This window comes from Pseudophryne corroboree, chromosome 3, assembly GCF_028390025.1.
Source record: "Pseudophryne corroboree isolate aPseCor3 chromosome 3, aPseCor3.hap2, whole genome shotgun sequence".
In the NCBI taxonomy this organism is placed as follows: domain Eukaryota; kingdom Metazoa; phylum Chordata; class Amphibia; order Anura; family Myobatrachidae; genus Pseudophryne; species Pseudophryne corroboree.
In genome coordinates, this window is record NC_086446.1 from 164256177 (window position 1) to 164281622 (window position 25446).

Below are 25446 nucleotides of genomic sequence, written 5' to 3' on the forward strand. Positions count from 1 at the left end.
CAAAACTGTCTCCCTGTCAGAAGGAGACATCGGTAAAGCCGACTTTAGGAAACGGCGAGGGGGAGACGTCTCGAATTCCAATTTGTACCCCTGAGATATCACCTGAAGGATCCAGGGGTCTACTTGCGAGTGAGCCCACTGCGCGCTGAAATTCATTGAGACGGGCCCCCCACCGTGCCTGATTCTGCTTGTAAAGCCCCAGCGTCATACTGAGGGCTTGGCAGAGGCGGGAGAGGGTTTCTGTTCCTGGGAACTGGCTGATTTCTGCAGCCTTTTTCCTCTCCCTCTGTCACGGGGCAGAAATGAGGAACCTTTTGCCCGCTTGTCCACGAAAAGACTGCGCCTGATAATACGGCGTCTTCTCATGTTGAGAGGCGACCTGGGGTACAAACGTGGACCCTCTACTGGTAGAAATGGACAACGCACTTAGACTTGACGCCAGTCGGCAAATATTCCGCTGTGCATCACGCATATATAGAAATGCATCTTTCAAATGCTCTATAGGCAATAATATACTGTCCCTATCTAGGGTATCAATATTTTCAGTCAGGGAATCCGACCACGCCAACCCAGCACTGCACATCCAGGCTGAGGCAATTGCTGGTCGCAGTATAACACCAGTATGTGTGTAAATACATTTTAGGATACCCTCCTGCTTTCTATCAGCAGGATCCTTAAGGGCGGCCATCTCAGGAGAGGGTAGAGCCCTTGTTCTTACAAGCGTGTGAGCGCTTTATCCACCCTAGGGGGTGTTTCCCAACGCACCCTAACCTCTGGCGGGAAAGGATATAATGCCAATAACATTTTAGAAATTATCAGTTGTTATCGGGGGAAACCCACGCATCATCACACACCTCATTTAATTTCTCAGATTCAGGAAAACTACAGGTAGTTTTTCCTCACCGAACATAATACCCCTTTTTGGTGGTACTCGTATTATCAGAAATGTGTAAAACATTTTTCATTGCCTCAATCATGTAACGTGTGGCCCTACTGGAAGTCACATTTGTCTCTTCACCGTCGACACTGGAGTCAGTATCCGTGTCGGCGTCTATATCTGCCATCTGAGGTAACGGGCGCTTTAGAGCCCCTGGCGGCCTATGAGACGTCTGGACAGGCACAAGCTGAGTAGCCGGCTGTCTCATGTCAACCACTGTCTTTTATACAGAGCTGACACTGTCATGTAATTCCTTCCAACAGTTCATCCACTCAGGTGTCGACCCCCTAGGGGGTGACATCACTATTACAGGCAATCTGCTCCGTCTCCACATCATTTTTCTCCTCATACATGTCGACACAAATGTACCGACACACAGCACACACACAGGGAATGCTCTGATAGAGGACAGGACCCCACTAGCCCTTTGGGGAGACAGAGGGAGAGTTTGCCAGCACACACCAGAGCGCTATATATATACAGGGATAACCTTATATAAGTGTTTTTCCCCTTATAGCTGCTGTATTGTTAATACTGCGCCTAATTAGTGCCCCCCTCTCTTTTTTAACCCTTTCTGTAGTGTAGTGACTGCAGGGGAGAGCCAGGGGAGCTTCCCTCCAACTGAGCTGTGAGGGAAAATGGCGCCAGTGTGCGGAGGAGATAGGCTCCGCCCCTTTTTCGCAGACTTTCTCCTGCTTTTTTATGGATTCTGGCAGGGGTTAAAATTCATCCATATAGCCCTGGGGGCTATATATGTGATGTATTTTCGCCAGCCAAGGTGTTTTTATTGCTGCTCAGGGCGCCCCCCCCTAGCGCCCTGCACCCTCAGTGACCGAAGTGTGCTGAGGAGCAATGGCGCACAGCTGCAGTGCTGTGCGCTACCTTGGTGAAGACAGGACGTCTTCTGCCGCCGATTTTCCGGACCTCTTCTGTCTTCTGGCTCTGTAAGGGGGCCGGCGGCGCGGCTCTGGGACCCATCCATGGCTGGGCCTGTGATCGTCCCTCTGGAGCTAATGTCCAGTAGCCTAAGAAGCCCAATCCACTCTGCACGCAGGTGAGTTCGCTTCTTCTCCCCTTAGTCCCTCGATGCAGTGAGCCTGTTGCCAGCAGGTCTCACTGAAAATAAAAAACCTAAAACTAAACTTTTCACTAAGCAGCTCAGGAGAGCCACCTAGTGTGCACCCTTCTCGTTCGGGCACAAAAATCTAACTGAGGCTTGGAGGAGGGTCATAGGGGGAGGAGCCAGTGCACACCAGGTAGTTCTAAAGCTTTACTTTTGTGCCCAGTCTCCTGCGGAGCCGCTATTCCCCATGGTCCTTACGGAGTCCCCAGCATCCACTTAGGACGTTAGAGAAATGTGTAATACATCTTTCATTGCAATAATCATGTATCGGATGGCCTTGGTCATTTTAGACTGTAAATGTGCCTCATCATCGTCGACAATGGAGTCGGACTCCGTGTCGACATCTGTGTCAACCATCTGAGATAGAGGGCGTTTATGAGCCCCTGACGGTTTCTGAGTCGCCTGGGCAGGCGCCGGCTGAGACCCCGGCTGTCCCAAGGCTGCAGAGTCATCAAACCTTTTATGTAAGGAACTTACATTGTCGTTTAAGACCTTCCACATATCCATCCAATCAGGTGTCGGCCCCGACGGGGGCGACACCACACTTATCTGCCCTTACTCCGCCTCCACGTAACCCTCCTCATCAAACATGTCGACACAGCCGTACCGACACACCGCACACACACAGGAAATGCTCAGACTGAGGACAGGACCCCACAAAGTCCTTTGGGGAGACAGAGAGAGAGTATGCCAGCACACACCACAGCGCTATATAACAGGTATTTTCACTTATAATAAGTGATTACCCAATAGCTGCTTTATATGTCTTATTTGCGCCTAAATTTATGTGCCCCCCCTCTCTTTTTTACCCTTCTTGTACCTGGATACTGCAGGGGAGAGCCTGGGGAGCTGCTTCCAGCGGAGCTGTGAAGAGAAAATGGCGCTGGTGTGCTGAGGAAGAAGGCCCCGCCCCCTCAGTGGCGGGCTTCTGTCCCGCTTTCTGTGTAAAAGAATGGCGGGGTTTTTTACATATATACAGTGCCAGACTGTATATATGTATTTTTACTGCCAAAAGGTACTTCAATTGCTGCCCAGGGCGTGCCGCCCCCCCCCCCCCCCCCCCCCCCGCGCCCTGCACCCTACAGTGACCGGAGTGTGTAAGTGTGCTGGGAGCAATGGCGCACAGCAGCGGTGCTGTGCGCTACCTTAAATGAAGACAGGAGTCTTCGGCCGCCGATTTCGTCGTCTTCAAGCTTCTGTTCTTCTGGCTCTGCGAGGGGGACGGCGGCGCGGCTCCGGGAACGGACGATCGAGGACAGGTGCCTGCGTTCGAACCCTCTGGAGCTAATGGTGTCCAGTAGCCTAATAAGCACAAGCTAGCTGCAAGCAGGTAGGTTCGCTTCTCTCCCCTTAGTCCCACGTAGCAGTGAATCTGTTGCCAGCAGAAGCTCACTGAAAATAAAAAACCTAATAAATACTTTCTTTACAGGTAAGCTCAGGAGAGCCCACTAGGAGCACCCAGCTCTGGTTGGGCACAGATTCTAACTGAGGTCTGGAGGAGGGGCATAGAGGGAGGAGCCAGTGCACACCAGATAGTACCTAATCTTTTCTTTAGAGTGCCCAGTCTCCTGCGGAGCCCATCTATCCCCCATGGTCCTTACGGAGTTCCCAGCATCCACTAGGACGTCAGAGAAATATATCTCTCTCTCTCTCTATATTATATATATATATATATATATATATATATATATATATATATATATATATATATATATATATATATATATATATATATATATATATATCTATATCTATATCTATATACTAGGGACAATAACATGGCATCCTTATCAAGGGGTTAAACCACCGCTGATAAGGTATCCGACTACGCTGCTACCGCGCTATAAACCCATGCCGACACAATCGCCGGTCTGAGTAGTGTACCAGAATGTGTGTAAATGGACTTAAGTACTTTTACTGCATGCTATCTGCAGGATCCCTGAGGATAGCTGTTAAGTCAGCGCTACCTTCTTGGGTAAACGTGTCAATGCCTTGTACACCCTAGGGCAGGCATTCCCAACCACGGTCCTCAAGGCACACTAACAGTGCAGGTTTTAGTGATATCCAGGCTGCAGCACAGGTGACTTAATTAGTAGCTGAGCTATTTTGATTTAACCATCTGTGCTGCAGCCTGGATATCACTAAAACCTGTACTGTTGGTGTGCCTTGAGGACCGTGGTTGGGAATGACTGCCCTAGGGGAAGATTCCCATCGTATCCTGGCCCCATTAGGGAAAGGATACTCCCTGAGAATTCTTTTTGGGAAGCTGCAGCTTCTTGTCTGGAGATTCCCGCTCTTTTTCTTCATGAGAGGAGGGAAATTTACCTCAGCTTTCTTCCCCTTAAACATGTGTACCCTTGTGTCAGGGACAGATGAGTCATCGGTGATATGCAAAACATCTTTTATTACAATAATCATATATTGAATACTTTTCTGCCAGTCTTGGCTGTACTTTGCATTATCGTAGTCGACACTGGAGTCAGACTCCATGTCGATAACAGTGTCTATTATTTTGGATAGTGAGCGTTGTGAGACTCTGAAGGTCTCTGTGACATAGGGGCAGACATGGGTAGATTCCCTGTCTGTTCTCTAATCTTTTGTAATAAGTTCATCTTAGCACTTAATTTCACATATCCAATCAGGTGTCGGCGTTGTCGACGGAGACACCACGCACCCACACAGATTTGCTCCATCTCTTCCTTAGGAGAGCCTTTTACCGCAGACATGTCGACACACACGTACCGACACACTCCACACACACAGGGAATCTCTTATCTGAAGACAGGTTCCCCCCTAGGCCCTTTGGAGAGACGGAGTATGCCAGCACACACCCCAGCGCTATATAAACCAGGAAAAAACACAATGTTTACCCAGTAGCGCTGCTGTAATGTATAATCGCCAAATATGTGCCCCCCTTCTACTTTAAAACCCTCTTCACCGTGTGTCAAGCAGGGGAGAGTCCGGGGAGCTTCCTCTCAGCGGTGCTGTGGAGAGAAAATGGTGCTGGTGAGTGATGAGGGAGAAGCCCCGCCCCCTCGGCGGCGGGCTTCTGTCCCACTCAAACTAACTAAAATATGGCGGGGGCTCTTTTATATACATGTACAGTGCCCACCTGTACATGTATATATACTTTTTGCCATAAGAGAGGTGTTATATTGCTGCCCAGGGCGCCCCCCCCCTGCGCCCTGCACCCTTACACAGTGACCGGAGTATGTGAGGTGTATGGGAGCAATGACGCACAGCTGCGGTGCTGTGCGTTACCTCAGTGAAGCTCTGAAGGCTTCTGCCGCCTGAGACGTCTTCTGACTGTTTCTTCTGGCTCTGTGAGGAGAACGGCGGCGCAGCTCTGGGGGTGGACACCCAGTAAGAACCTGCGTTCACCCCCTCTGGAGCTAATGGTGTCCAGTAGCCGAGGAAGCAAAGCCTATCTTAGACAAGAAGGTCTGCCCCTCTCTCCTCAGTCCCTCGATGCAGGGAGCCTGTTGCCAGCAGTGCTCCCTGTAAAAATGTAGAAAAAATCCAAACAAAAATGCTTTCTAGGCAGAGAACTCAGGGAGCTTCCTGCAGTGCACCCATCTCGCTCTGGGCACAGTGTAAAACTGAGGTCTGGAGGAGGGGCATAGAGGGAGGAGCCAGTGCACACCCAGAATCCAAAGCTTTCTTAAAGTGCCCTATATCCTGCGGAGCCCGTCTATTCCCCATGGTCCTTACGGAGTCCCAGCATCCTCAAGGACGTTAGAGAAATATCTATATCGTCTAATCCCCGCCTGTAAACTTAACAGGGTGATATAAACAGTGTGGAAAATCCCCTATCCCTCCTTAGGATGCTGCGCAGCTTCATTAAGAAAGTGTGTGTGTGTGGGTGTTAAAATGGCAGCTGCTGTTAGAGTCTGCCACCTTGTTGATAGCGGAGCAGTACGGCAGCCAGAGCGGTAAGAGCAGTGGCGGGAAGCAAGAGACCGCCAATTGCTGTAGATCCCCTTCAGTGAAAGGACCCGTTGCGCTCTTTAATAATGGGACGGCTGCGGCTAGCGGCTCCCGGCTCCCCTTCCACTATGGTCCCGCTGCCGTTTGTGTAACACAGACAGCAAGCGGCATAAAGCAGTGGTGAGAGCTCTGACCTTCCGCTCGAGGGCTCCGAACCTCCGCTCAGCAGCGCTTGGAAGCCGCTAGCAAACACCCAGGCTGCACTGTGAGGGAGAGGGTAATAGCGGGGACAATAGAAAACGCTGCCAGAGCAGGTTACTTGTCCTACCTGAATTAGAAGCCTCCTCAGTGTTGAGTCTGGTAAAGGAAAGTCCCAGAGGCCGCTGGCATGTTGACTGTTCCAGAGGCAGGGTGAGTGAGGACTGTACATCTACTATTTATCTAACCTCACTCACATGCTTGTCACCTGTGAACAGGGACTAAGCATATTGGAAAAAAAAAAACAAAAAAAAAACGAGCAATTAAAACCTAACTAAAAACTAAGAGCAAGAAAAACTGTGCCTGTCCTCCAAGGCACAAAACTAAAACTGAGGTGCTGGCTAGGCAGGAAGGAGATGGGAGGGGTTAGAGGGGGGGGGGGGGGGGGGGGGGAGTCAGGTTTTAAAAGTTCTGTGCCAAACTCCACAACCACACACCTCTAACCCATCAGTAAGTGCGCAGCGTCCCCCAGATGGATGAAAGAGAAAAAGGATTTTACAGGTAAGACAAATATCTCCTTTTTTCAGTCAGCCAATGAATTGACACTGGGACCCATGGGACGTCCCAAAGCAGTCCCCTTACGGGCGGAAACGCTCCAGAGCTGCACTGAGGACCAGACTCCCAAAAGCCACATCGGCTGAGGCGAAGGTGTCGAATCTGTAAAACCGGATGAATGTATGCCCAGAGGACCACGTGGCTGGTCTGAAAAGCTGCTCCGCCAAAGCACCCCAGTGCACCGCCCAAGAAGCGCCAATGGAACAAGTGTAATGTGCTCTGAGGGACTCAGGAACCAGCCTCCCAGACAAGATATAGGCCTGATGAATTGCCACAAGTATCCAACGAGCAATAGTCTGCTTAGAGGCTGGCCAGCCATGTTTATGATCATCATAAAGGACAAAGTCAGTCTTGCGAAACTGCTCTATGCGTTTCACATAAATGCGTAAAGCCCTAGAGTGCTCCTAGCGGAAGTAGTTTCAGAAGAGTCTGTAGAAGCAAACAAAGGCACAACAATCTCCTGATTTATGTGAACATTTGAGACAACCTTTGGAAGGTAGTCAAGGCGAGTGCGAAGCACTGCCAGATCCGGGTGAAAAACCAGAAAAGGAGGTCTGTGCGACAGAGCTCCCGAGCCGGAGACCCGACGCGCTGAAGCAATAGCCAACAAAAAAAATTACCTACCAGATAAACCAACGGAGGTCGACCTCCTCTAGGGGCCCAAACTGGGTCTTCTGAAGCACTTGGAGAACCAAAGTAAGATCCCAAGGATTAACAGGTGGAACAAAGGGAGGTTGAACCGCCTGCAAAAAAACTTTGTACAGCCGAGGACCGAGCCAGTCAGCGTTGGAACAATACTGAAAGAGCAGACACTTGGCCCTTGAGGGAAGCCACGCGGAGGCCTGAATCTAAGCCCGATTGGAGGAAAGCCAATAGCCTAGACAAACGGTAATGTAAAGGCTCAAATCTACATGCTGACCACGACCGGAAGTAGGCATGCCACACACGATAATAAATTCTATGCGCAGAGGCCTTTCTTGCCGAAAGCATTGTGGCAATGATCTGGTTTGAGAAGACTCTGGCTTCCTAGACAGACTTCTCAATAGCCAACCCCGTCAAAGCCAGCAGAGGAAGGATGGAGGCACGGCCCCTGAGACAAGAGATCTGGACGCAGAGGAAGTCGTCAAAGAGAGGCGATTGACAGACTGATGAGGTCGGTGTACCAAGCTCATCTCGGCCAGCAGGGAGCAATGAGGATTGCAGTCACTCCCTCCAATTTCAGCTTGCGAAGGACTCTCTGCAGAAGCGCAATTGAAGGAAACAGATACACCAGGTGAAAGTTCCAAGGGGCTGCCAAGGCGTCTCAGGAAAGGTCCCGGATCCCGGGTACAGCATCTAAAGCCGCATCACCTAAGTAGGTATTCACCTCCCGGATGTTTTCCATAAAGGCAATGAGGTCAAAACGTCTGGATCCATTTCAGAGTCCCTCCGTTAAGGCGTCCAACCAACTGTTTATTGCCAGGGATACCCAAGCGGAGGCAAGGACGGGTCAGAGAGCAGCTCCTGCGTTGGAGTATATGGCCTTGAGGAATTGCTCCAACTTCCTGTCCGTTGGATCCTTAAGTGATTTAACATCAGGGACGGGAAGCATGGTTGACTTCACCAGACGTGCAACATGTGCGTCCACCGGCGGTGGAGTTTCCCATTTCTTTCTGTTCCTTTCCGCCATAAGATAAAAGGAAGAATATTTCTTGGTAAGAAGAAACTTCTTGATAGGATGCGACCAGGGTTCCTTGAAGAGGTACTCCATCTCAGATGAGGGCGGAAATGCAGAAGGATCCTTCTTTTTTCGCTTGAAGATAGGAGTATAGAAGCTGGTTGCGGATCTGAATCCTGGATCTGCAGAACCTCCCTGACCACCTTCACGAGGGCTTCAACCCTTGTAAGGGACATGCGGTCATCCTGAGGCGGTGGAGCTTTCTCAGCTTCTGACCAGGCGAATCCAGATCCTCCTCCGAGAAAACCTCTAATTTGGAACTTTACGACTGCAGAGTAGGAATCAATGTATCACCCGGGGGCCCTGCGCTTTGAAGATGACGCTAGGGCTTGTTGCAGATTATTAGAAACCTGAACTAAACCTTGAACCGACTGGGATAGACCCTGAACCCACGCAGGTTCTGTCGGTAGCCGAGGTTGAGAAGCAGCAGGATCTGATGTGGGCAAAGCAACAGGAGGAGCCCTGGAGGCCGCTATCTGGGAGGCCAGCTTTCACATGGCCACAGACAGTGAAACCTACCACTCCGGCTCGGACGAAGTGGAGCCCCCCGCAGCAGCGCCACAAGGTTACCCGGAAGAGCAAGGGTCGCAGAGCCCTCTGTGGTCCTGTGCCAAGCAAGAATAATTCTCCTTGCAGGCTGTACAGGTGTAGGCATGCAGCCCCGGCGCTCCCTTTTCCTCCTGGGGTGCTTTGGAAGGGGTGGTAATTCATGTGACCGCCGGTCAGCTGACCGACAGTCACATGACCTCCTCCGTGAGCCCGACGGCTCACTATCCCGATGGTCGGCATGCCGACCAACAGGGACTATTTCCACTCGTGGGTGTCCACGACACCCATAGAGTGGGAATAGAACCCGTGGCGACCGCAGGTCGCCACCGAGCCCGCAGCGTGGCGAGCCCGCAAGGGCTTGCTGCACTCGCCACTCCCCGCCGGGATCCCGGCGTCGGTATGCTGCCGGGATCCCGGCGTAGGTAAGGTGACCGCCGGTCACCAGTACTACACCCTTTGGAAGATCCTCTGTTGGATATGATGTAACCTGTAAAGATAATACAGGAGAACAAACACACACACTCAGACCTGACATAGCAGAAAGGTGGAGAGAGAGGGCAATAACACTGGACCAGTGAACCACGAATAAAGGAATAAGTGGGTCGGGTACTAAGACTGTGAGCCCAACACAAAAGAAGCTACTGTTCAGATAAACAGAGATCTTTATGAAAAACTAGCAAAAACAGGCTAACAATATGAAAATGAAATCCTAATCTACATACCGTACCCAAGGTCACAGTGTAAACAACATAGGCACCCTGCTCCCAGCCACCAACACCATGAGGGGATCCAGTCTCTAGGTCAACAAGATTTAGGCCGACAATGTCTAGGTCGACCACTATTTGTCAACAATAAGAAGGTTTCTATGTCAACAGGGACTCTATATCGACATGTACTAGGTCGACATGAGTTTTTCACATTTTATTTTACTTTTTTTTTTCATACTTTACCACGTGGACTACAATTGGGAGTGGTAACCTGTGCCAAGAGTGGTCGACCCAAGTCTAGTCTATCCAGACTTACCCCCTAACCCCACCATGAGGCGGGGTAGGGTAATATAGTCAAATTCTGTGCTTCTATGAATAATAAAAAAATTAAAGTTCTCATTGTCAACATTTTACAATAACGTCCACAAATTGATTTGTTTCTAATCATCTGTGTCACCATTTTCTTTCATCTTTCTGAAAAACAAAAACCCCAAACAACTAGTCCAGATATACGGAAACCAGGTATCTCAAACTTCTGTGGAACTAGAAATCACATTACCACTTGCTTTGAGGAAACCCTGTAATGCCACAACAGATGTAAAGCCAAAGGAATTCTCTGCAAAATGGCTATGGTTGTAAGAAATGCACTTTAAGAAAAGCCAAAAGGGGAACTGACAATTCATTTTTCCTATTAACTAGTACATACAAGTGCAGAAAAAAAGCAGCTTTTAGTTTAAAAAAATAAGTAAATGCAACAGATTTAATTGGTAATACACATTCTTGATTATGAGATGTGATATGGTAACACAAGAAAAATAAACAGTGTCTCTCTGAACATTGGAGTGACTTCATGTATCAGTGAAGAGAGACAGCCGGCTAGGACAGAAGATGGGACACAGCACCCTGCGGCAGCAGACTGCTTTTAAAAGTGAAGCCGCCCATGGGGATTCGGAGTGTAGTAACGAACTGTAGAAACTGAACATTGTGTATGTACTGCTGTGAACATTAGCCATGAAATACATGAACAATTGCTTGGTGTACTTGTATGTTTTTAACACACAGTTCTTCATGCTAACTAATTACTTAAAAAGAAAAGGATTTTGGTACTCACCTATAAATCCGTTTCTCCAATTCCAGAGGGGACACTGGGGGATGGATGGATGGATGGATGGATGGATGGATGGATGGATGGATGGATGGATGGATGGATCTGGCACTTTACATTTAGCAGTGTGATCGACTACGACCCTTCTATCCCCCAGCAGCCCCAGTTAGAGAAACAGAATCCGAGGAGACAGAGAACAGAAACAGAGAAACAGTAAATGAGAAGTACTCAGCACTACAAAAAATGGTCAAAGACCGAACAGACATGCAAACACACATGAGGGCAACCCAATCAATCAACAATGGCAGGTAAAGCAGCGCTGGGTGGGCATACAGTGTCCCCTGTGTAATTGGAGAAACGGATTTATTGGTACATACCAAAATCCTATTTTGTCCTTCATCTACCATGTGACACCGGAGCTTAAAACACTGTGGAAGTCCCAAAGTTGACCCCACGAGTGGGAGAGCACTGAGGAACCTGCAAGACCTTGCGGCCGAAACTGGAATCAGAAGGAGCAAGTGTGTCAGAACGGTAAAACCAAACAAAAAAAAGTGTTTACAGCTGACCAGGTGGCCGCAAGGCTGAGCTGCAGGGGCACCTCTACAGCCCAAGAAATGCCCACCAAGTGCATGGAATGCGCAAAGACAGTAGGAGGAGGGCGAGCATTGACAAAATAAAGCCGACGGATGGCCAGGCAGATCAAACTGGTCAATGTCTGCTTAGCAGCATGCCTACCGCGCCAAGCAGCATCGTAAAGCATAAATAAGGCACAAGATGTGTGTAATGCAGCTGTGCGGGCTACAAAGATACGGAAAGCCCAAACCTTATCAAAAGGTGTGAGAAGGAATGGCGTTATCCAGCAACACAGGAACCACAACAGGCTTAATGATGTGGAAAGCAGAAACCACCTTGGAAAATAAGGCTAGCTTCGTACAAAGCTCAGTCCGATCATCGTGTAAGATGAGTTTGACTAGGGCGGTCCGCCTATCAAACCGTAACGCAGGTGTCCTAAGGAGAGCTCAGGGAGGACAGAAACCTCCCGTGGAGCAGAAGGGCAATAGACACCAGGAATTCTGCCGCAATTCCATTTTGTACCAGTAAACTCAGCTTGATTGCGCTGCCCAGCTTTGGAACCACAGAGATTCGAGCAGCATCCCTGACCTCGTTGATGAACAACCTCAGAGTTTAGTAACTTGGCGACAGCCCGCAGAAGCCCCTCATTTCAGGCTGGTGACTGAAAGACCCGTGGTGAAGAACTGAACAGGGAGAGGACCCAATAATTGACCATATATGGGACACCAGATCGCAAGTCCAAACAGCTGAACAGGTCTGGAACCAAGCTTCCTGGAATCACAAGAGGTGCGCACCCACCAAGGAAACTCCTAGGTGGGATGGCAGCTTGTCATGCTACAGGTTTGATGGCAGGCTTGGGGTCCCTGTCGTTAGGAAGAGGGGGGCTGACCCTACCTCCTCGACCTGCCAATGAGGCTCCTCTGGGTCATCCACAAAAGGAAGGGGATCTCAAAAGAAATGAAAGGAAGGGCCGGCATAGATGCGACGCGTGATAGTCGCAGTAAAGGGTAGAGTAGACTTGCCACCCGTAGTTTGTGAGATCCATTTGTCCAGTTCTGTACCAAATAGGTGAACAGCAGTGCCTCCAAAGCCCATTTATCTTCTGCATCCACTTGCGAGAACCTAAGCCAAAGGGTTCGTCGTACCTCTACTACTGAAGCAGAGAGTCTGGAGCTTTCCTGGCCAAAATCCCTGGAAGCCTCTCCAAGGTAGACAGCTAACTCCCAGTTATGCTCGGCCCTTGGCAAATCTAACTCCAGGCCCTTGACTAACTCCACCACACATGCCCCCAGAGCCTTGCTGACCCAAAAGCCGACTAATGCCGACCTGAGTAACACGCCTGCTGCTGTATACATGGACTTCAAAGTTGTCTCCAACTAACGTTCTGAGCTATCCTTGAGAGTCGTAGCACCAAGAACATGCACTGTAGCCTTCTTTGATAGCTGAAAGACCAATGGATCAACTGGTGGAGGAGTCTCCCACTTATCCCTAATTGCTGCCAGAAAAGGGAGAATACCTCCACGTCAGACTCATCCTACTGTGGACCGCCGGAAGGAGTTTCTTCTGAGAAGGGCGCTGTGTAGACCCACATGCACACCTGGAAGAAAATCCCATTGTTTTCACGAGTCACTCTAAAGAATTGGCCAATCTTTGAGCCCACTCTGGTTTTGTAGCTAGAGATGGTGGCTGTGCCTAAACTGGAACCCTTACCCCATGCAGAGTCTCTGTCACAAAGTGATGCTGCAATTCCTAAGTAAGGTCATGCATGACTCCAGGCAAAGTGGACACCCAATGTGTTAAAGTCTAATAATTGGGAGTTCCTGTCGGGGCGGAACCCCCTGACTCACATAATGCAGCTCTGTTACAGTGGGCCTGAGATAGCTTGGAGTTGCACTTCGTACAGGCAAACAACCTTCTGGGAGCCTTAGAGGCTGTACTTATGCCTGTTACACTGAAATAGCAGATCACACAGCACTCTGAAGAAGAAAGCACTAACACCTTCAAAACACACAGTACAGCAGTATCAATGTAACAATTGTACAGTGAAATTGAATACAGAAATAGGGGAAGAGGAGATAAACACCATCATCCCGTGGATGCAATGACACCCAAATGGCTCAGCAGTCCTTCAGTGCAGTCACGGCCCCCTATGAGGATCTGTGCAGGCAGTTTGTATGTCCAGCGTGCAGCACTACATGCATGGAGATCTGTGGTGCAAGGGTAGATGGCGCTGGCTACATAGTACAAGGCTGCCTAGAGCACCCGGGGATTGAGTCTGCTGACAGGAAATGTTCAGAAAGCAACGCCCTGAGTGTCAGAGCGTCATGCGACTAAGCGAGCACCAGTACCCACCAATTTTCAAAAGTACCGGAGCTGAAGCACACAGCCTCATAGTGGACCGTGACTGCACTGAAGGACTGCCGAGTCATTTGGGTGTCATTGTATCCACGGGATGATGGTGTTTATCTCTTCTTCCCCTATTTCTGTATTCAATTTCACTGTACAATTGTTACAGTGGGGCTTGGTATACTACAGCACAGTTTAACTGCGGAAAGCGCTGCGCCACCTACTAATAGCGCTGCCCTCACTGTACCTATCTACTACAAAAAAAAAACCACAGCCTCCCTGCTAGTCTGGGAGGTGGGGGGCTACGTACCGCTGCAAAACCGATCAGCTGTGCTGTGGGGATGTGGACACAAACTAAATGTTCAAGCTGTGGTGGGTACCTCCTTGAGTGGATGTCAGGTGGCTAGGGACCAGGACACCAGCCTCTGTAAGCGGTATGCTGTCAACTAGCCCTCAGTGATTTGTAGAAAACAAAATAAAAAAATTATATAGATAGGGAGGATTATCAGCCCAATGTGACCGGCTTCCTCAGGCACTTTTCTAAAATTGGAGCTGCTGTGGGATAGAAGGAGCAGTCAATCACTAAATTTAAAGCGCCAGCTCCACTCATCCACCCGTCTATACCCCAGTGCCTTGAGCTCCAGTGTTCCCTGGAGGATGATGGAGAAAATTTCTAACCTTTTACAGACAATAATGACTTATTAGACATCCAACCAATAATCAAGTACTAGTCGTGACCATTAACATTGCACACTCTGAAATGTAAGCTTAAAACATTCTAACATAGCCATCATTAAACAGGGAACAATAGGGAAATATTTAATTTTGTAGAAAAAAAATCAAAGTGACATTCCTGAAAAGATAATGATCCTTACCACAAAAAACATCTGTCTTTGGTCCTTGTGTGGCAGTAAGAAGAGACGCAGTACAGTTGTGTATGGAATTTTATAGTCAAAAGTTTTCCCGTGAAGGTGTAGGAAGGAGGGGTATATGCGTATGTCATAACGACCACGTGGAGTAAGGCACTGCAGCTCTCGGAATATGCAAACTGCATCACCTGTTGCCTGGATCACATCTGCCTTAGATAAGACATTTTGTGCAAAAGCCTGGAGAGAAGAGAGGGCTATTATGAGTCAATAAGAAAGAGGATAGAATCTGCAGCGGTTCAGACAGGTGAACTATATACAAGTTACTGAACTGAAGTTAAGCACATTCAAAAAGCAGCTTACAGGCTGACTGCAGGCTAATGAAATGCCTATTATAAAATATTAAATGTTAAGAACTACACATAAAAGTTCTGCAAGCACACTGCTGTAAACCACCTGCCATTCTATTTGTGCAGAAACTGCAGAATTGTCAGTTACACACATTACAAATATGCCAATTCTGGGTCACACATCGAAGCATATTTTAAAATTCAGAGCCAATTTACCAGGAGGTATTCCAAGAGCATCCAAAAGGGCTCTAGAAGGACCGCATTCTACCAGCTATTGACCACACAGATAACGTTACAATGTGGGGGAATTCAATTGACCTCCCGTCTAAAGGGACAGGATATCGCATGGGCGATATTCAACGGATGCTGGTTATTGTGCTTATCGAGCCCATTCGTGCTGGGTTAAGCCGCTTAAAACGCCCAACCCAACTAATGGGTGCGATCGCGAAAAGTGCCGTTTGGACACATATCAGGTCACTTTTAACACATTTCAGCTTGCTACCCCGATGGTGCGAGCTGAAATGACGGCGCCGGCTGCTGGTTGCACCTAACTGCAGAAACAATTGAATAGCTCCATTGAGCATGCATGCGAGACAGCTGCCAGCCTAACAATTGAATCCCCCCCACAATTATGTTTTTATTCAGTTTATAAAATCAGACAGGCTTATCTGCTCTCACTTATTGTTTTATAAACTTCCATTTTGTGTACAAAATATTAAACATCCCAAGTACAATCATTACATAACCCGTTTGTAATCTCCCTGTATGTGATTACTGTGATGACAGGACAAGACCAACTCACTGTATGTGGCGGCTGGATTCACCAACAGCATTGTATGCTCAAAAACCATACCAAAAGGAATAATTTCCAACTTTAATTAGTGCTACATTTCAATTTTAGAAGAACCAATAAACACCAGTTAAAACAATATGACATTTTTAAAGTATTCACAAACATTTAATACTTCAAGACTCAGGGGTCTATTGATGGAAAGGAAAAGAGCCCTATCGCCGATGATAACAATAGTCTTCGCTCCTACAGGACTCCCTTCTTCATTTGTCACAGATGATCATGCTCCACTCAGTCAAAAACGACTGCATTTGCGATATATACGTCTAATTGTTTTTGGGTTTTTTTTAGAAAAGTTGCCCACTCATTCATGGCGGCTTGCACGGAAACACACCCTAGCCTCACCTCATTCTCTGTTGGAAGTACCCCAAGAATTTAATTGGTTTTGGCTCACCTCTGTTCGGTTACACACCACTCTCTCTAAACAGATATTCACGTATGGATCACTTCTGAATTCACACCCTCTGTTACTCGCCAATAATAAGATTTTACTTACTGGTAAATCTATTTCTCGTAGTCCGTAGTGGATGCTGGGGACTCCGTAAGGACCATGGGGAATAGACGGGCTCCGCAGGAGACAGGGCAATTTAAGAAAGAATTTGGATACTGGTGTGCTCTGGCTCCTCCCTCTATGTCCCTCCTCCAGACCTCCGTTAGAGAAACTGTGCCCGGAAGAGCTGACAGTACAAGGAAAGGATTTTGGAATCCAGGGCAAGACTCATACCAGCCACACCAATCACACCGTATAACTTGTGATAAACTTACCCAGCTAACAGTATGAACAACAACAGAGCATCAGATAACACTGATGCAACCATAACATAACCCTTATTTAAGCAATAACTATATACAAGTATTGCAGAAGAAGTCCGCACTTGGGACGGGCGCCCAGCATCCACTACGGACTACGAGAAAAAGATTTACCGGTAAGTAAAATCTTATTTTCTCTAACGTCCTAGTGGATGCTGGGGACTCCGTAAGGACCATGGGGATTATACCAAAGCTCCCAAACGGGCGGGAGAGTGCGGATGACTCTGCAGCAACGAATGAGCAAACACAAGGTCCTCCTCAGCCAGGGTATCAAACTTGTAGAACTTTGCAAAAGTGTTTGAACCTGACCAAGTAGCCGCTCGGCAAAGCTGTAATGCCGAGACCCCTCGGGCAGCCGCCCAAGAAGAGCCCACCTTCCTAGTGGAATGGGCCTTAACTGATTTTGGCAGCGGCAATCCAGCCGCAGAATGAGCCTGCTGAATCGTGTTACAGATCCAGCAAGCAATAGTTTGCTTTGAAGCAGGAGCACCAAGCTTGTTGGAAGCATACAGGATAAACAAAGACTATTTTCCTGACCCTAGCCGTTCTGGCTACATAAACTTTCAAAGCCCTGACCACATCAAGTAACTCAGAATCCTCCAAGTCACGAGTAGCCACAGGCACCACAATAGGTTGGTTCATATGAAAAGATGACACCACCTTTGGCAGAAATTGCGGAGGGGTCCGCAATTCTGCCCTGTCCATATGGAAAACCAGATAGGGACTTTTATGTGACAAAGCCGCTAATTCTGACACACGCCTAGCTGAAGCTAAGGCTAATAGCATGACCACCTTCCACGTGAGAAATTTTAACTCCCCGGTCTTAAGTGGCTCAAACCAGTGTGACTTTAGGAAACTCAACACCACGTTAAGATCCCAAGGTGCCACTGGAGGCACAAAAGGGGGCTGAATATGCAGCACTCCCTTTACAAACATCTGAACTTCAGGAAGAGAAGCCAGTTCTTTTTGAAAGAAAATGGATAGGGCCGAAATCTGGACCTTAATGGAACCCAATTTTAGGCCCAAAGACACTCCCGACTGTAGGAAGTGAAGGAAACGGCCCAGCTGGAATTCCTCCGTAGGGGCATTCCTGGCCTCACACCAAGCAACATATTTTCGCCATATACGGTGATAATGTTTAGCCGTCACGTCCTTCCTAGCCTTTATCAGCGTAGGAATAACCTCATCCGGAATGCCTTTTTCTGCTAGGATCCGGCGTTCAACCGCCATGCCGTCAAATGCAGCTGCGGTAAGTCTTGGAACAGACAGGGCCCCTGTTGCAACAAGTCCTGTCTTAGAGGTAGAGGCCAAGGGTCCTCTGTGAGCATTTCTTGCAGCTCTGGATACCAAGTCCTTCTTGGCCTATCCGGAACAATGAGTATTGTTCTCACTCCTCTTTTTCTTATGATTCTCAGCACCTTGGGTATGAGAGGAAGAGGAGGAAATACGTAGACCGACTGGAACACCCACGGTGTCACTAGTGCGTCTACAGCTATCGCCTGAGGGTCTCTTGACCTGACGCAATACCTCTGTAGCTTTTTGTTGAGGCGGGATGCCATCATGTCTACTTGTGGCAGTTCCCACCGACCTGCAATCTGCGTGAAGACTTCTTGATGAAGTCCCCACTCTCCCGGGTGGAGGTCGTGCCTGCTGAGGAAGTCTGCTTCCCAGTTGTCCACTCCCGGAATGAACACTGCTGACAGTGCTCTTACGTGATTCTCTGCCCAGCGAAGAATTCTGGTGGCTTCCGCCATCGCCACCCTGCTCCTTGTGCCGCCTTGGCGGTTTACATGAGCCACTGCGGTGATGTTGTCTGACTGAATCAGCACCGATCGGTCGCGAAGCAGGGTCTCCGCTTGACGTAGGGCGTTGTATATGGCCCTTAGTTCCAGGATATTGATGTGAAGGCAAGTCTCCTGACTTAACCACAACCCTTGGAAATTTCTTCCCTGTGTGACTGCTCCCCACCATCGGAGGCTTGCGTCCGTGGTCACCAGGACCCAGTCCTGAATGCCGAATCTGCGGCCCTCGAGAAGGTGAGCACCCTGCAGCCACCACAGGAGAGAACCCTGACCCTGGGGGATAGGGTGATCAGCCGATGCATTTTTAGATGTGATCCGGACCACTTGTCCAACAGATCCCACTGAAAGGTCCTCACATGGAACCTGCAGAAAGGAATGGCCTCGTATGATGCCACCATCTTTCCCAGGACTCGCGTGCATTGATGCACAGACACCCGTTTTGGTTTTAATAGGTCTCTGACCAGTGTCATGAGCTCCTGAGCCTTCTCCATCGGGAGATAAACCCTCTTCTGGCCTGTGTCCAGAATCATGCCCAGGAAGGGCAGACGAGTCGTAGGAATCAACTGCGACTTTGGAATATTTAGAATCCAGCCGTGCCGTTGTAACACTTCCCGAGAGCGTGCTACGCTGATCAGCAACTGCTCTCTGGACCTCGCCTTTATGAGAACGTCCAAGTATGGGATAATTGTGACTCCTTGCCGTCGCAGGAGCACCATCATTTCCGCCATTACCTTGGTAAATATTCTCGGTGCCGTAGAGAGACCAAACGGCAATGTCTGGAATTGGTAATGACAATCCTGTACCACAAATCTGAGGTACTCCTGATGAGGTGGATAAATGGGGACATGCAAGTAAGCATCCTTTATGTCCAGAGACACCATAAAATCCCCCCCTTCCAGGCTTGCGATGACCGCTCTGAGCGATTCCATCTTGAACTTGAACCTTTTCAGGTATATGTTCAGGGATTTTAAATTCAATATGGGTCTGACCGAACCGTTCGGTTTCGGTACCACCAACATGGTCGAATAGTAACCCTTTCCTTGTTGAAGGAGGGGAACCTTGACCACCACCTGCTGAAGATACAATTTGTGAATTGCAGCTAACACTATTTCCCTCTCTAAGGGGGAAGCTGGCAGGGCCGATTTGAGGTAACGTGGGGGGGCATCTTTTCAAATTCCAGCTTGTATCCCTGAGACACAATCTCTATAGCCCAGGGATCCACCTGGTAGTGAACCCACTCGTGGCTGAAATTTCGGAGACGCGCCCCCACCGGGCCTAGCTCCGCCTGTGGAGCCCCAGCGTCATGCGGTGGATTTAGTGGAAGCCGGGAAGGACTTCTGTTCCTGGGAACTAGCTGTATTGTGCAGCTTCTTTCCTCTACCCCTGCCTCTGGCAAGAAAGGACGCACCTCGGACTTTCTTGCCTCTTTGTGATCGAAAGGACTGCATTTGGTAATACGGTGCTTTCTTAGGTTGTGAGGGAACATATGGCAAAAAATTTGACTTTCCAGCCGTAGCTGTGGAGACCAGGTCCGAGAGACCCTCCCCAAACAACTCCTCACCCCCATGTGCCTTTTTGAGCCGGCATCTCCTGTCCATTGCCGAGTCCACAGGACCCTTCTGGCAGAAATCGACATTGCATTTATTCTAGAGCCCAGTAGGCTAATGTCTCTTTGAGCATCTCTCATATATAGGACAGCGTCTTTTATATGCCCCAGGGTCAGTAATATAGTATCCTTGTCCAAGGTATCAAGTTCCTCAGATAAGGTATCCGTCCATGCTGCTACAGCACTACACATCCAGGCCGACGCAATCGCCGGCCTTACTAAGGTACCTGAATGTGTATAAATGGACTTCAGGGTACCCTCCTGCTTTCTATCGGCAGCATCTTTTAGGGTGGCCGTATCCTGTGACGGCAGGGCTACCCTCTTGGATAAGCGTGTTAAAGCTTTGTCTACCCTAGGGGAGGATTCCCAGCGTAACCTGTCCGTTGGCGGGAAAGGATACGCCATAAGCATCCGTTTGGAAATCTGCAGTTTTCTATCTGGAGATTCCCAAGCCTTTTCACATAACTCATTTAACTCATGTGAAGGGGGAAAGGTCACCTCTTGCCTTTTTTCCCCATACATATAAACCCTCTTGTCAGGGACTGGGGTTTCCTCTGTGATGTGCAACACATCCTTCATTGCTATAATCATGTAACGGATGGCTTTAGCCATTTTAGGCTGTAACTTTGCATCATCGCCATCGACACTGGAGTCAGAATCCGTGTCGATATCTGTGTCAACAATTTGGGATAGTGGGCGCTTCTGAGACCCTGACGGCCTCTGAGACATAGGATCAGGCATGGGCTGAGACCCCGGCTGTCCTAAGGCTTCAGCTTTATCCAACCTTTTATGCAAGGAAGTAACATTATCATTTAAAACAGGCCTGGCCAACCTGTGGCTCTCCAGCTGTTGTGAAACTACACATCCCAGCATGTCTTGCCACTGTTTTAGCATTCCCTAATAGCAAAGACTGTGGCAAAGCATGCTGGGACTTATAGTTTCACAACAGCTGGAGAGCCACAGGTTGGCCAGGCCTGATTTAAAACCTTCCACATATCCATCCAATCGGGTGTCGGCGCCGTCGGCAGACGACCCCACATTCATTTGTTCCCGCTTTGCTTCCACATAGCCTTCCTCGTCAAACATGCCGACACAAGCGTACCGACACACCACACACACAGGGGATGCTCTTTTTGAAGACCGTTCCCCCACAAGGCCTTTTGGAGAGACAGAGAGAGAGTATGCCAGCACACACCCCAGCGCTATATGTCCCAGGAATCACACAGTAACTTAGTGTTAACCCAGTAGCTGCTGTATATACTGTTTTTGCGCCAAATTTATGTGCCCCCCCTCTCTTTTTACCCTCTTCTACCGTAATTCTGCAGGGGAGAGCCTGGGGAGCTTCCTCTCAGCGGAGCTGTGGAGAAAAAAATGGCGTTGGTGAGTGCTGAGGAAGAAGCCCCGCCCCCTCAGCGGCGGGCTTCTGTCCCGCGTTTCTCTGTAAAAATATGGCGGGGGCCCATGCATATATACAGTGCCCAACTGTATATATGCCCACTTTTGCCAAGAGGTCTCTAATTGCTGCCCAGGGCACCCCCCCCTGCGCCCTGCACCCTACAGTGACCGGAGTATGTGGGTTTAGTGTGGGAGCAATGGCGCACAGCTGCAGTGCTGTGCGCTACCTCATATAAAGACTGGAGTCTTCTGCCGACGATTTCGATGTCTTCTTGCTTCTGTCACCGGCTTCGGTCTTCCGGCTCTGCGAGGGGGACGGCGGCGCGGCTCCGGGATCGTACGACAAAGGGTGCGATCCTGTGTACGATCCCTCTGGAGCTAATGGTGTCCAGTAGCCTAAGAAGCAGGACCTATCTTCAGTGAGTAGGGCTGCTTCTCTCCCCTCAGTCCCACGTAGCAGAGAGTCTGTTGCCAGCAGATCTCTGAAAATAAAAAAACCTAACAAAATACTTTTTTTAGCAAGCTCAGGAGAGCTCACTAAGTTGCACCCAGCTCGTCCAGGCACAGATTCAAACTGAGGTCTGGAGGAGGGACATAGAGGGAGGAGCTAGAGCACACCAGTATCCAAATTCTTTCACAAAGTGTCCTGTCTCCTGCGGAGCCCGTCTATTCCCCATGGTCCTTACGGAGTCCCCAGCATCCACTAGGACGTTAGAGAAATATAATATGGTTTGTTGCCACCTGTGGAAATGGCTCAGAGACAGCATTGCCACCATTATCATCCAAACCCTCTTATATCTCTAAAAGCCACTGCCCATTATAATACTTCTTTCAAAGTTCACCGTCTTTGTTTTATGTTAGACTGTATACGGTACACGCCTTTATTCATCATATCCAGATAATATCCAATTCATGCTACTTACACAACATGGTCACTAAAAAACAAACAAAAAAAAAACAGCTCATCATTAAGCAAAAGATGCCGCCGAAGTCGTAATTTTCACATTTCCAGCCGTGGCTTATTGCTAGTAACTTCTCTAGGCTCCCAATACCATTAAACAAGTTAGTCATGAACACTGCTGCAAGACACATACTCTAGCAGAGAGATCCAGGGGTAGATTTACTAAAGCTTCTGAAAACGAAAAGTGGAGGTGTTGCAAAAAGCAACTAGATTCTATAATTGCTCTATTGCATCCAACAAAATGACAAAGACAAAATTTGATTGGCTGCAGTGGGCAACACCACTTTTCATTTTTAGAAGATTTTGTAAATCTACCTCCTAGTTTCTGGCAGACCACCTCGGTCCCACTCTGCTTTGTTCCTACTTCATACTTACACCTTCACATGTCACCCACTGCCCATGTCAAAGATGGGACAAATCTTAGTGCATTATTATCTACTACACGTGTCAATACTTTAAGTGACGTCCCATAACCTTCAAAATAAAATCTGAAGAAATTAGCTTTCAACATCAGATCCTGTATAAAAGCCTCACCTATATTTACAACTTCAACCATATATATGGTTAGCATTATTGCCTCACAGCAACAAGGTCATGAGTTTCATTCCCACCATAGCCTCAACTGTGTGGAGTTTGTATATTCTCTTTGGTTTACTACGGGTACTTTGTTTTCCTCCCACTATCCGAAAATGTATTGATATATTTGGTATATGATTGGCTTCTGACAAAACAATTATCCCTAGTGTGTAAGTGTGTGCACGTACATGTGTTTAGGGCAGGCTAGAAGGGGCAAGTGGTTCTTATCTGCTGTAAATTGAACAGTAAAACATAGAGGGCTAGATGCATCACCGCTTCGAGAGTGATAAAATGGAGAAAGGAAATGTGTCAGCCAATCAGGTCCTAACTGCCATATCACAGGCTGTATTTGAAAAATGGCAGTTAGGAGCTGATTGGCTGACACTTTTCCTTTCTCCATTTTATCACTTTCCAAGCGATGATGCATCTGGCCCAGAATGTGAAAGATTTTGAGTGCCATTCAAAGAAGCTGGATATTCTACCAATACGGATGTCACAAGGTATGTAGCCCGTAAAGGCTAAGGACCCAGTGTGGCCTAAGCAAGAATATTATCTTATACCAATCCAATAATGCAAATGGTACATCACATGCAGTGCAGTTAGTAAATCCACTTAAAATCACAGTACAAGCTCCAATAAGGGGCTGGACACAATCCAGACAGTATCAGCTCATGTGTATCCAACAGAAGAATATCACAGGAGAGGCAGAAATTGGTCTCTTCATTAAGGAAATATGTGCTAGACAAATCAGCTGAAAGCTTTAAAATAACAAAATTACCTCTGCGGAGTCCCCTCCATCATCCTGCGTTGGAGGGACATAGAAGCGTATCTCCATGAGAGATACCTCAGAGTCATCATTCTGGTGGAATTCCAGCGTTACTTCATTCTTTCCAGTGGTGCACTGAGAGACATTACTGAGAGGGAGCTCAAATGCCGGCTGATCTCCCAAATCGAATGAGAGCAGCTGTCCTAGAAAGCAAAGCAAACCGAGCCATGTGAGCACAAATCAAGAAGTCTAATATGACTTTTTCAATGAAGATTAAGTTTAGAACATGTTTTTAAAAAGGATATTGGTACTTACCGATAAATCCCTTTTTCGGAAGCCATAGGGGACACTGGCACAACTTCAAGACTGTGGGGTGATGATGGTGGCTTACAGGGAGCTGGCACTTTAAATAATTCTAAAAAGTAAAACAGGCTCCTCCTCCCCCCATCATCCCCCAGTTAAGAATGAGCCGAGAGGAGACAGGAACAAGATACAGAACTAAACAAGGGAAGAGAGGACACAACAATTAAACACAACGAAACAACAACAACGAAGGCAAGAGAAACTGCGACGGGCGGGCGGCCAGTGTCCCCCATGGCTTCCGAAAAAGGGATTTATCGGTAAATACCAAAATCCTTCTTTTTCTATCGGCCACTAGGGGACACTGCCACAACTTCAAGACTGTGGGGACTTCCCAAAGTTTCCTCCCTGGGCGGGAGAGCACTGAGGAACATTCAAAAGCAGACAGCCAAACCGTGAAGATGAAGCCCCAAAAGTAAACTTGTAAAGTTAGCAAATGTATGAATACGAGACCAAGTGGCTACTCGACAGAGAAGAGAGAGGGTAGCCCCAGACTAGCCGCACACAAAGCCCCAACTAAGCATGAAGAATGGGCAGCAATGGATAACGGAGGTCGGCTAGACTGGTGAAGACAGGCCTAACAATTAACCGACTACAGCGGTCCAGGGTCTGCTTAGTAGCAGGGCACCCTCGACGAGGGACATATAAAGTAAGAACAGAGCATCAGACTTCCATAAAGAGGACGTTTGATCTACGTATATCTCCAAAGTCTGCACTACATCCAGAGTAGAAGGCGTTCCAGAATCCCCCCTGCAAGGACGGAGATACAATAGGCTGATTGATATGAAATGACGACACGACTTTGGGAAGGAAAGAAGCATGTGTCCTAAACTCTGCCCTATCAGGATGAAAAATTAAGCATGGAAGAGTACAAGACAAGGCACGTAATTCAGATACCCTCCGGGCTGCAGCTATGGCTAGAAGAAAACAGTTTCCCAAGCAAGATAGTTAAGGTCTGCTTCTTCCAAGGGCTCAAAAAAGGTTGACTGGAGACAGTCGAAAACTAGATTAAAATCCCAAGGAGCTGTGGGTGGTACAAACCAAGGCTGTACTCTTAGTGCCCCCTGTAAAAAGGTTTGTACAACCGGCAGGAGCTCCAAATGTTTTTGAAAGAAAATTGATAATGCAGACACTGGAGCCTTCAGGGATCCCAGGCGAAGGCCAATATCCAAACCTGCTTGAAGGAACAGCAAAAAAAATAAAAAAAAATAAAAAGTCTGACAGCCAAATGCAATGATAATGGGAAGCCGTAATTGGTTAACAAGCCCGCAACATCGTGGGAATCACATACTCTGGAATTCCTTTAT

The 25446-nt window shown here is 48.2% G+C and overlaps 1 protein-coding gene across 2 annotated transcripts in view; it reads right to left on the reverse strand.

Annotated features, from left to right (window-relative positions):
* Nucleotides 1–25446, reverse strand: part of SSRP1 (structure specific recognition protein 1) — a 115046-nt gene that overhangs the window by 65953 nt on the left and 23647 nt on the right. For both annotated transcript variants that reach the window (XM_063958552.1, XM_063958553.1), the window contains exons 4-5: nucleotides 23792–23982; nucleotides 14673–14903 (exon numbers count right to left, since the gene is read on the reverse strand). In XM_063958552.1, coding sequence (XP_063814622.1) covers nucleotides 14673–14903; nucleotides 23792–23982 — 422 coding nt within the window. The remainder of the gene's footprint in view (nucleotides 1–14672; nucleotides 14904–23791; nucleotides 23983–25446) is intronic.